At 39.4% G+C, this 13,059-nt stretch overlaps 1 protein-coding gene across 1 annotated transcript in view; it reads right to left on the bottom strand.

Moving 5' to 3' along the window:
- Nucleotides 1–10,973, bottom strand: part of LOC148676406 (uncharacterized) — a 28,347-nt gene extending 17,374 nt beyond the window's left edge. Inside the window, exon 1 of the mRNA XM_088644382.1 lies at nucleotides 10,113–10,973. Within this exon, the coding sequence (XP_088500508.1) occupies nucleotides 10,113–10,973 (861 nt within the window). The remainder of the gene's footprint in view (nucleotides 1–10,112) is intronic.
- Between the last annotated feature and the right edge of the window lie 2,086 nt (nucleotides 10,974–13,059).

The following is a 13,059-nucleotide window of genomic DNA, read 5'->3' as shown; positions in this document are numbered from 1 at the left end:
GAATGTCATGTTTGTGAAAAAAGATCATAAATTCTAATCCATCGTGCTCACCTTGACCACAATAAAACATCTCCACTGCAACATAATAAAAACAATAACAATGAACAATGGGACCAGAAGTTCCTAAGACACAGTAGCATGTGTTCAAAAGTATTCAGCATTAGTGGAAGTGAGTGGACAGAGAGATGATATCTATTGGCTCCTAAATGTAGGTAATTAGTTCAGGTAACTAGTCAGTATCGAAACATGTTGGACTCCCAAGTGCCAATAGGGACAGATAGGATCCAGCTCTAATTCTAATATTTTGACTTTTCAGTTAATGCAAGCAGAATTCTCTCACTAAAAAAAGCCAGGAGATTTTATATATTTATATATACATATCATTTTGCTAGAAAATGCATTAACACTCCCACCTAATTCAGTATGAAGTTAAATATAACCATCCATCTATTTTCAGATACTGCTTCTTAGAAGGTCATGGTTAACTGGAGGGTACAAAAAAGGACTACATCACGGATGGAACTCAAGGTTACTGAAGGCACACACACATGGTATACAATCCAGAGATTCCAGTTAACCTGGACAATTTATATTTTAACCGTAAGAGGAAACTTGACCACCTGTAAAAATTACATAATTTGAACACAGAAAGAACATTGCAAATTCCTCACAAAAGTCCCCCATGAAATTAAATGAACCCAGTGCTGTGAGGCAAACATAGTAACCATCATGCCAACTTGAGTTTACCAAGATAAATATATAACTCCAAAATTCATTTAAATTGCATCAAACGTTGTTGTAGCAAAGAGTATCCTTTTTATTTAATTGTTCAATGGCTTCCAATCCTGGATCTGCAGGTACACACATCTGGTTTTCATTCCAATTAAGTTTTTACTTAATTGAAGCCTTCAATAAACTTGTTGCTTGATTAGAACATCTGAACATTTTTTTCTACTGAAACATTATTGTCATGAACACTACCTCTCCTCTTAAGGCCACTGCAGCCCTTCCTCGTTCTGCCACATTCCCCCCACCTGTTCCTTATTCCAGCCCCTTTTCAGTTCCCCTTAAAAGCCAGACGCAGAGGATAATCGGGGCTCTACATTGACTCCCGGTTCATGTGAGCCCGGGTCCTGATATGTCTGGCTCCGTTATGTTTTTAACTTTCTGTTCTTGTTCTCCCCGCCGGTCTCGACCCGGTTCCCGTTTTTAATCTCCTGGATGGATTGCCTGGTCATGGACTTATGCTTGTGTTTTGGATTCCCCGTTTGGACTTCATCCTGGATTGTTTGCTCCGGACTCACTCCCCCTGGACACCTGTGCACCAAGGACACGCCCCCTGTCTCCATTCCAGTCTCCTGCATGACTTTTCCCCCAGTGTTTCCTCACTTCTCTGGATTGTGTCGTCTGCATAGGGCCTGGAAAGAACTGTTCATGACAATTATGCTACTGTACTTATCAGATACAATGCTTAAAAAGCAATATCCACCATGTTAAAGAGCTGAAAATAGTGAAATTGTATTCAGTCAAAATAGTAAATCAATCAAAGGTTCAATTTATTAACTGAGAGCTTGGCTGGATAAAAAACAAATATATGTAAATGTCCAGGATCAGTTTTTGGGAACTTCTGACAAATAGGTCACAATGTACTATTTTGTTTTCTTGGCAAACATCCTTAAGCAGGGAAACGTACAATGCAATATGAAATTTACTCTCACACTAAAGACACATGTAAATGAATCACATACAGTACATATAACAAGCTAACAAAATGAAAAATATTATCAATACAAACTGGAGTAGCACTGAAAGCACTGTATCGAAATGCAACAGTGTACAGAGAGTATGGACTCCAAGCAGCAACACATGGAAGCTAGTGGAGTGCACTTCATGCCTCCAGTGCACAGAAGCAAAAAGCAAACCACACTGCAAAGTTGGGTGTCAAGAACACACTGAAGAATGTTACTGATGGCACAAGTCTACTCTACTAATAACAACCCACTCTGTAATGTATAGTGTTCCATTTCTGTTTCATTCCAATGAGTAGAAATTTGTTTTTTAAAGATCCTTGTTCCCACTATGCTGCAAAATCTTTGGCAGTCAATCTCAGACATTCCTGGTAATGTGGGTTGTGCTAGGTACACAAATAAATGGCAGGGCTTCCTTCATTCATCAATATTAGAAATAAGAAATTGTCCGATTCGGGGGGGTTCTTTATATGCTGCTTCACATGAAGCAATATGTGGTGACACAACAAGCTCCCTGAAGGTTTTATTTTCCATGTATCAAGAAGCACACACACAAATACAAGTATCACCTCCTTAGAAAATATAAGCACTTCCTTAGCATGATATGAGAGGGCTGATTACCACATGCTGTGTAAACAGATTAATTAAAGCCTCTTGACATACAGTAACTGTCATTTTTCTTTTTAGTTATCTCTTCATGCCTTTCCTCAACCTTTACATTTCCAAGTAACTCACACCTCCCTGCTTGATTTTTCTATTCTTTGGCTCACTCTTCCTTCCTCATATTTTTGACAAGAAACATGGTGTTCCCTCCCTCTGTTCTCAGCACATCTTTTCTAGCATGTTGCTTCAGTTTACTTATGATTGCACAATGTGCACTTTCTTACAAGTTATAAGACCTGGACCACAAACCTGCTCCTTGTTTATAATTGTGTGCTGGTCTGAATCTGTCTCACTTTTTGCACATTTAAATGTATACCCTCAATGTTGTTTTTATACACCAAAATTAATTTGCATATTAACTGATTTTGTTTACAAGATAATTTTTTGAATAATGTTCTTATCTAAAACAACTTACAGCTGGGTATTTCACCCAGAGACACCTTGCTCTTGGTTACAACACTGGTGTCACTCCTGGTATTTGATCCCAAAACCTTCCAGTGATGAGTCCAGTTGCAGTTACCTTTTGTCATAAATATCTCAGTTGAAAAACGTACATTTAATTTTTTTAAAGCATAAGCTCTTAACAAACGTGATTTGAACATTTCTTATTTTTTTAGTATGAACTGTAATAAAATACATTTATTTTATTTCCTTATACATTTTTTCATGTTCCTGTGAAGTTGGAGTAAAACTTGGACTTTCTTTATGAAAGAGAACCTATGGGACAGAAATCCGGCTTGTGATCCATAAAGTTACGCTGTGGGAAATTCTTCAGCAGAGGAGACAAAGTCTTGTGCAGATTCAGTTTTATTGAGTTCAATAAAGACAGAAACATACGCTGCGTCTGCCCCGCAGAACAGACACCCTGAAAGGGGTTTCCAACACTTAATTACATTATTGGCTTAGAAAGAAGTTTTGTTTCAGTTTATGGATTGTTTATGGATATTTCCATACATTATTTGATATGTAGTATAGGTTGAACTGCTTTGTCCTGCTCTAAGTCCTGTCCTATGATATGCAGCAGACACTGATCTGCTTTATCCTGCTTAAGATATGTTTATGGGTGTTGGTCTGTCTTATGTTATGTTATATCTCTTATGTTATGTTAGCTGCTAAAGCAAGTCAGCTGTATTGCATTTTAGCATAATGTTTGGTGAAGGCTAAATGAACAAATCCCAGCAATACCTTCCACAATATGTTTAAGTAGTATTGCAATGCTGGATATGTGTAATATTTATATGACCCCCTTCAGTTACGTTAAACGATTATCCACTTATGCCAGGCTATAGTCAGGGTGTAAAGACAGTGCAGCCTGTCTCTTTTAGAACATCCAGGTTCAAATAAATGACAGGTAGATCCAATACTGGCTATTGCCAATGTTTTCTAAAAGACTGCATTTAAAAGACCTTTGAACTTTCATCATGCTATCTGTAATGGCATTTCTAACAATTATTGGTTTACTTTATAAATTCCTCATAGTTTAAGCACATTTAAGGGGACAGCTGAATCAATGGCAGAATCAGTAAAATGTCAGAGGTTGACATCTAAATTGGTACCATGCCAAGGTGGTGAAGGAAATGTAGCATAGAAGATTACATTTCAGGCTGAATTGAAACCCAGTCATCTGAAATGACAACCCTGGCATTTAAGATCATCAGCTAATGGCTTTCTAATGCAGGTGCAAGACAAAGAGAGGGTTCAGAGCTGGCTACCTCCTCCTTTCAACAGACAATTAATTTGGCACCTAGAATTTGACTGGGTACATTCGGTATTGAATTATCATTAAACATTTTAACACCTAACACTGTACACTTAAAAGTATTTAATTAAAAAATCCCAATACATTATTCCTGAATTGCAATTTTATACATTTCTCAGAAGATGACTTGTTTTCATCAGACAAGAAGTACAATGACAATGTCAAGGGTACTGTGTTATTCCTGTATCACTTTGTAAGTACTACAGTACCTAGTAGAAGATAATTTGTGTAATGTAAAGTATATACAGTAGGTTGAAATAGATTCAAATTTAAAGCTCATTTATCATTTGAGATTAATTATATTTTTGTATTTTGTATTAGATATTATGTTTCTTTATTGTGTCTGTAACTACTTCATTTAATACTTTAGGTTTATAGTTCTCTATATAGACCTCAATCTAGGATTACAATAAATACACTTTCAAATATACATCAGCCAAAGCACAAATCTTGTAAATGCTAAAAGGAGCTCTGATAAATGTATAAGTATTGGCAATGTGGGAGTGGGACACTGTTCTAAATATAAGCTATTTGCAGTGTTTTCTTCCATAGATTTTGTCAAATGTACAATTCTACACATTTCTTTACCTTTTCTATTTCTTTATATTTATACTCACTGGAAAAATGCAAATCATACAGTAAACAGTAGAGTCTAGCTAAAGAAACCTTGGCTATGTTCTAGAAGTTAGCAGATTAATAATACTTCTAAAGCACTCTACATTAGGAATATCGCTAAACACAGATATTGTTACAGTAAAGGGTGTTATCAAAATATATAATAAAGAGGTTATTTAATCAATATAAAGAATGAGTTCTGACTCCATCTTGCAATAAAAGCAAAGAATAAAGATTAATAATTTTAACCCACAAAGACCAGGATTGCTGAGTGTTATGTTGCACATATGGTCTTTTATTCTCTAGTAAAGCTTGATAATAGAGTAATAACCGGGCCCAAATACAGAAAGACAAATTCATATTTATTAACATTAAACAATGCAACTATATAAACACACAGTGCTAGACAGACTACACCAGTTAAACTATACTTATATATGTCAGACTTTCTAGAGAGCCTCCATTTTAATAAATAAAATAAATAAAAGATTACAAGGACTAAAACACTTGTTTAAACAGATGTTAGTAGTGATAAGATCATCATAAAAAAATTTGAAAGGTGCTATGCCTTTTCTACATCCATTTCCCCCCTAGTCCCGTCAACCTCCCTTACGTCATGGGCAGATGTCATCTCGGTATATATGTGCAATTGATGCTGAAATGTGAACATCGACCAGGAATGGGAAATGTGCATGGACATGTTCATGCCCAAATTAAAGCGGGTCTGTTACATCTATAGGTGTCTACAGAAGTGTCTCTAAGAACCTAAATATATTGTGGAATACCTGGCAGTGTAAACGTTTCCATCTTCAAAGCAATGGGGATGTTTACTGAACTATAGGGGGTCCAGATTCAGTAATCAAAGAAATCATAAAAGTTACTCCGGTTACCCTTAGTTAATTAAGATCTTAGAAATAATTAAGAGTCAAACAACAATCCAGAAAGACAGGAATATGAAGGACAAGATAAGGAGGAAGTACAGACTGGTCCATCTGAGAGATTGTTTCAGATCTGCCACCCGTACTGTTGCTGAAACTGACGGCAGACATAATGCCTGCATCAGTGACAGGACAGTGAGGCTCCATGCTGCTGGCTGACTTTTTACAGATTTAAATTGAATTAATAACAAAAATCATCTCATCAATACACCTGGAAAATCAGGCGATCACTGTAATTTAATGTCTTAATCAAACAGATGTACTTTTTCTAGGTTTAACTTTGTATAGGATGAAAACATTTTTATGAAAATGTATCAGTGCCTTGCATGTAATATAATTGCATAGCCCCATAATGGTGCATGTTGGAATTAAGTCACGCATTGTGAAGTATCATGTACTGTTGTCACACAATGGCCTGAGCAAGACTGGCTCCGCCGCAGAAGCACCCAAGCAAACAAGTGCAGTCTATTTACACTGCTCCCAGTCCCCCAAAACAAGACACAAAAAGTAATTATTCAAATAAAGGTAAATCCTTCATATCTCTCTCTCTCATAGGCTGAGGAGTCAGCTTTAATAGCTTGTAAACCCCTCCCCCTCTGGAACAAACCATTTCTGTAATTTAAAGTGATTTTTCCCCTTTCCAGAAATATCCCTTGAGAACTGGGGTTTGGTTTGTCCTTCTGAGGCCACCATAGGCTAACTCACCCCGAAAGTACCAACACCAAACAAACAGTGAGTAACATCCATTTTGAGAGCAGTCTCCATTCACACCACAATACTCACTCATGCCCATGTTTAAGCATTTCAATGTATATGAAATTAGGTATGTTTATGTACGTGAATGTATATGAAATTAAGTAATAGCAGTTACTAGTCAAGCACTGAGTGTGCACCCTCAGGAACTTATCTAGCAACTGCTCAATGGAAGGTGTATGAATGTTGTATTTTCTGTCCTCTGTCACAACTTTATTATTAAGTTTTTATTTATAGGTAGGTAAATTAAGACTAGAAACTAGACTGTTAGGATCCCATGGTACACAATTCCATATTCTAGCACCAAGCTGTACAGACTGTAATTTTATGTTCTCTCGATGCTTTGCAGCAACAAAGAAAAAATGACTAGTTTTGAACAAGATGAAATTCTTGAAGATGACTTTCACTATGATGGGGATTTCACATTACATTTTTTTTTCAATATGGCATTTAAAAAGTCATCTGCTTTGTGTTTTATACAGCTTGTAAAAGTGTCCAGCACTTAACAGCCCTTTTAGCCTTCCTCTGCAGTATGTAACCAAAGCTATAGTTATAGCTGCTGTATATTTAACCACATGTGCAAGGACAATGTGCGCTCCTGCTGTAATAGTATGATTGAGATGAGCACTTGCTATATCAATAAGTTACGTAATCCTAAAATGCCAAACAAGTACAATTGTCAAAACATTGTTGCAGCAATGCTTATTAATAATACAGCAATTAAGTTTGCTGTCCCACCTGCCAGTCTCTCTCCCTCATCTCTGTGGTGCTGGACACAGAGAGGCCATTCCATGTGGTTCAGATTTTAGGTGATTTTCTGTCTGATTGTCTTTTCTGATAAGGAACAGTTCCTAGGGCTGTGGTTCTCCAGCAATCTTAATGAATGGTCATCTCTGGTGCCTTTCTGTCTGGGAGATTCCAAGGGAAAGTCTCATCCCAAGTTGTTTACAACCCTAAGGTCAGAGAGCATTGTTACTCATCCTCCACCTTGATCAGCCAATCAGGAACTGGTAGAGTGGGGTAACCCCACGTGGGTCTCGAATGCCCATGAAACTTTTAACCAATGAACGACCGTAATTCCTCCAGATAAAAGAGGCAGCACAGGGGCCAGAGGGTGCCCCTCCGGTACGTTCTCAGACTCAGCTCGGACAATCACGTGATGGCCAATGTGTCTGTGTGCCAGGACATTACCTTGTTCTATGAGTCAAGACCAGAGGTCGTCCGCATGTAACTAAAGGATCCGCCGGAGGTTAGCCCAGCAGCAAGCCTCGTGGATCGCTGGTAACCCATCATGAGTGCTTGCCTGATCAATGAATGAACTACGGTCAGAACTGTCGACAGCTGAATCTTAGTATTCAGGTCTAGCACTTCATCGGGAATTAACTGGTGTTCCTCAGGTCTAAAGAGTGTGACTTGCTCGGACCCACAGTCCCTTTTCATGAACACAAACTCTGCTAGTTCAGCCAGGACTAACTAGTCAGGTCCTCAGAGAGGCATTGGCAGCGAGCCGCAGCAGGAATCTCTTCCTCCTTCTCCCACACCTCTAGCCGCAGCAGGGCTGACTGGCACCAAGTCAAAGGATGCCGATTGGACTCAGCAACAGCCTTTCGCTGTTCCTTTGTGTCTGCAGGGAATCTGAATCCACATAAATTAAATGAGTTTTCAATCCCAGTTGATGCCAATTTAATTCAAATGATGATGTACTTGCTTTTGAGTATCTAGTATAGAAGTTGTAATCATAAAAGCTCATTATTGAAATGGTATAAATGAATGATATACTGAATGTATGTGTCTCTTGGTATTTGTAACTCTTCTTGATTGAATATATACCTTTCGTATTCTGCTAACCCTCACTATAAGATCTGTTATGTTCATATGCACTTTTTATGTATTAATAAATGTATTCTCGTGTATTAGTATCAGTGTCTGTGCATTGCTGAGTTGTTCCGAAAGGTTGTTTTTCTAATAGCCATCAAATAATCATTTTGTGATTTACTGCTACAATTAATAATTGTCCCAGTAAATGCACAAAACCTCTACAATGTCAAACAATTTTGTTTTTCAATTTTGAGTGCGTGCAAGAGACCATTATCCATATTCCAAACTATCATGGCCGTCTGAGGTGAAATGAGAAACTATGGGCTTGGAGAAATCTTTAATCTTCACAGTCCTAATATGTTCTCTGAAGCGGTCTCCTAGTCTCCTTCCGGTTTTCCCAACGTAGATAACTGGGCATTTTTTACAAGAGATACAGTAAATGAGGTTACTGGAGATACAGAATGTCGTCTGGGTGATCTGGAATTGACCTGTGAAACCCTGAATGAGTGTGTTGTTAGATATGTATTTGCAGATGATGCAGCAAGCTCTGTTGCAAGGGAAGGTGCCTGGTGGGGTTGACTGCCGAGTGCGGTTGAGGGAGCTGTGAACTAGATGTTTATGTAGATTGGGTGGTCAGGGATAAGAGATGATAGGGCAGTCAGAAGTTCAAGTTCAAGTTTATTTGTCAATCCAGCCATATACAAGTGTACAGAGGAGCGAGAAATCATTCTCCAGGTCTACAGTATGAATACAGACAAGACACTGACAAGACAATGCTATAGACAGATGGAGGGATCATCCTGTAAAATGAAGTAGTTGTTAATGATGATCCTGGGGATAGAAAGTGTGTTAGGGTGGTAAGGAAGCATCAAGGGAATGCGGTTGTGAGAACGGGAGTTCCTGATCGAGTTGATGATAGGGTGAGGGCCCTATCAATAACCTGGGTGGGGTATCCTCTGTTGATGAAAAATAATACATTTTGAGTGCTTGGTTCTGGAAATCCATGTCGTCACTGCAGAGTCAACGTAGCCTGAGGAACTGTGAAAAAGGGAGAGAATGTTTGGTATTAGTGGGATGAAAAGAGCTGTACAGGAGATAGCTGTGTGAATCTGTGGGTTTGTAATAGACTGAGGATGAGAGTCATGAATGGTTAAAAGATAATTTTATATCTAGAAACAGAATAGTGGTGGAAGATATGTTAACTGTATATTTGAGGGATGGGTGAGAGTTAGTGAATTTCTGCAGGAAGTTCTCTAGCTGGTCATTAGAACATGTAGCAGCACCGACGCAGTCATTGATGTATCGCTTGTAGAGGTCAGGGACAAAGCCAGTATAGGAATCAAAGAAGCATTCTTCTACACAGTCAACAAAAATATTGGCATAGCTAGGTCCCATCCTGGTGCCCATGGCAACTCCACTAATATGCAGATAAAAAAGGTTATTAAATGAGAATGCATTCGGTGTGAGAACCAATTCCGCAAGATGCACTAGAGTGTGGATGGGTGGATCAAGCATTGTGCATTTGTCTAGCATGTCATTGAAGGCTGTAAGACCGTCATTGTAGGGAATGACGGTGTAGAGAGACATGATATCCATGGTAAAAATGTAGCATTCTGGATCCTGAAATTGGAAAACATTGAAAAGTTGGAGGGCATGGTTAGTATACTTGATATATAAGAGAAGAATTTCAAACAGCGGTCTCATAAGGCTGTCGAGAAAAGCAGAGATGAGTGTGGTTGGACAATTGAATGCTGAGACAATGGGGCGTCCAGGGGTGTTGGGTTTGTAGATTTTGGTAAGGCGGTAGAATTGGGATACCTGGTAATGTTCTACGATGAGACGTTTCGCCTCCTGGGGGAGCTCCTGGTTGCTGATAAGAAGAGAGATAGTGGATACCACTTCCTTCTGGTAGTCAGTGGTAGGATCCTGTTGGAGAGGACGGTAGGCAAAAGTATCGGTTAATTGTCTGGAGGCTTCCATAATGTACAGGTCTTTTTGCCACACCACAGCAGCTCCTCCTTTGTCTGTTGGTTTGATGACAATATCATCCCTATTTTGGAGAGATTGGAGGAACTGAATTTCTCCTTGGATGAGGTTAGACCTGTTTTTCCTGGGAGTGGAAAGGGTCTTGGGAACTTGAATGCTGCATTGGTTAATAAAGTTATCATTTGGTGGAAAAGAGCCAGTATAGGGAATGCTCGAGCACTGTTTACGATTGATATTGTTAATGTTATCAGTGACCAGGTCGGTGTCTGCTACCAGTGAGGGGCAGTGGTCAGCAAAATGAGCTTTGAGCCAAATCCTGTGGTAAAAACAATTGAGGTCAACTTGGGTTTGTGGGATGTCCAGCTTCTTGGGGACTAGAATAAAACTGAGGCCTTTGCTAAGTAGAGATCGCTCATCCTCTGAAAGGGAAAGGTCAGAGGGTATAGTAACAACAAGGTTAGGATTGGTAGAGGTGGTAGAGGTGTTGATGGTCTTTTTCTGTAGAAGATGATTGAGTTTTTTATCCGTCTCTGCAGTGAGGAACTGGTATAGGTGGACATTGAGGGATCTGATGAGATTATTTATAAAGGGAAGATGCTGTGGAGCTGTTAGCTGTAAAAATTCCTTGGCTTCTTTGATGTTGCTATAAGAAAGGGTAATCTGTTGTTTAAGAGAGAGAATAGTAGAAAGCATTAGTTTCCTAGAAAAATGTAGAAGTCTCTGGGTGTTACTCTTACACAGATTGTGTAGGTGCTAATGACTAGCTAGAACACTTCCTGCATCAATTCACTAACACTCACCCTTCCCTCAAATATACAGTTAACATATTTTCCACTACTCTTGCATTTCTAGACATATATTTATTTATGAACCATCCACAACTCTCTACCTCAGTCTATTACAAACCCACAGATTCACACAGCTATCTCCTGTTCAGCTCTTTTCACCCCATTCACAGCAAAAACTCTCTTCCTTTTTCAAATTTCCTCAGGCTTTGCGACTCTGCAGTGACAACATGGATTTCCAGAACCAAGCACACAAAATGCATTATTTTCTCATCAACAGAGGATACCCCACCCAGGTTATCAATCGGGCCCTCACCTGGGCCAAAAACAGCCTTCGGATCAACTTGATCAGGAACTCCTGGTCTCACAACTACATTGCCCTGGTGCTTCCCTACCACCCTAACACACTTTCTATCCCCCGGAACATCATTAACAAATACTCCATTTTACAAGACGATCCCTCCATCGGTACCCTTTCTTCCGACCACTCAATCATCTCTTATTGCCGACCACCCAATCTACATAAACTTCTTGTTCACAGCTCCCTCGACCGCACTCAGCAATCATCCCCACAAGTCACCTCCCCCTGCAACAGAACTCTCTGCATCATCTGCAAATACATATCTAACAATATCCTGTATCTCCAGCAACCTTGTTTACTGTATGCCCAGTTATCTGCGTTGGGGAAACCAGAAGGAGACTAGGAGACCACTTCAGAGAACATGTTAGGGATGTAAAGATTTAAGATTTCTCCAAGCCCATAGTTTCTCATTTCACCTCAGATGGCCATGATCACATTGATCTCTCTTTCTCTGTTCTCAAAGAAGGGTTTCTCAACTCTCACAGCAGAAAGACAACAGAAACTAAACTCATCCTGAAACTAGGTTCACACCTCCCCCTTCTTTTAATGATAGACTTATTTTTGTGTAATCTTCTCTATTCTTATGCAGGTTTTGACTTCACAGCTTTCTCCACCGCTCTCCAATTTGCACTTCCTGGGTGGCCTCTCTGCCTCTCCCCTCTCCCTCCTCCTCCATTTTTCCAACTTTTGTTCTCCTGTGTTATTAAATCTTTCTCACACCTGAAGAAGGCTCCATGGCCGAAACATTGTGTTTCTGGCTGAAACACGTACTATACAAATCTGAAAATTCCACTCCTCCTATGGGAGTCAAATAAATGCCTAGCCAATGTTCTCCAGGCTGATTGCAGGGGTACATATTCACTATCAGACTCAGGGGTCTGCATACCAAATGTATTCTGGGACAATGTCCCTATACTAGAAAACACTCTCTAATATAGGGATTCCATGCCAACATATCTTCCAACTGCCTCATGTTCATACTGTACCTGTAGCATGCCAATAATTTAGCTGGATTCTTAAAGGATGTGGCTCCACATGCTTATTTCAATCACATAATCACAAGGACATACACAATCATATTTGTGGTGATAGACAGAGGTTGCGCAAAGTGTATTTTGGCTCGTAGATTGCCTTTTTTTAAAAAGTGAACAACCTGGAAAACTCTTCATGGCCATGCTTGAAAGCCAGTCAGTCTTTCAAGCACTTACTGGCTGTTTCCACCAGGTAATTATAGACTCAGTTTATGTTTGGAAAGTCTGGTTGCAGAGGTTGCCGAGGATTACTCGGAATCTGTTCTCTGTCCATGTATAAAAAACAAAAAAATAATGTTGTAATGTAAAGTAGAAGGGGTTTTAAGCTTAGTTCCCGCCGAGTGGCACATTGTCCACAAGCTCCAATATGATTACTTTCTGCAGTTGCCCAGGAAACAGGTTTTCCTGGTTACACACACAGCTTCCCGTGGGCAAGCAGAAGATATTAATCTGCACACGGTCGACGGGGTACTTGGCATTAGCTATCAGCAGTCTTCAGCATGTCCCAGTCTGACTCCAGGGGTCACTCTGACTCTTTTAACAAAGAAAGACACCCAGAGTATGTTCAGTTTGTGGTCTCTGGCATTGTTCATTAAGCAAAA

Source organism: Lepisosteus platostomus, chromosome 2 (assembly GCF_059453375.1).
Source record: "Lepisosteus platostomus isolate fLepPlt1 chromosome 2, fLepPlt1.hap1, whole genome shotgun sequence".
Classification (NCBI taxonomy): Eukaryota; Metazoa; Chordata; class Actinopteri; order Semionotiformes; family Lepisosteidae; genus Lepisosteus; species Lepisosteus platostomus.
This window is presented reverse-complemented; position numbering and strand designations above follow the sequence as displayed.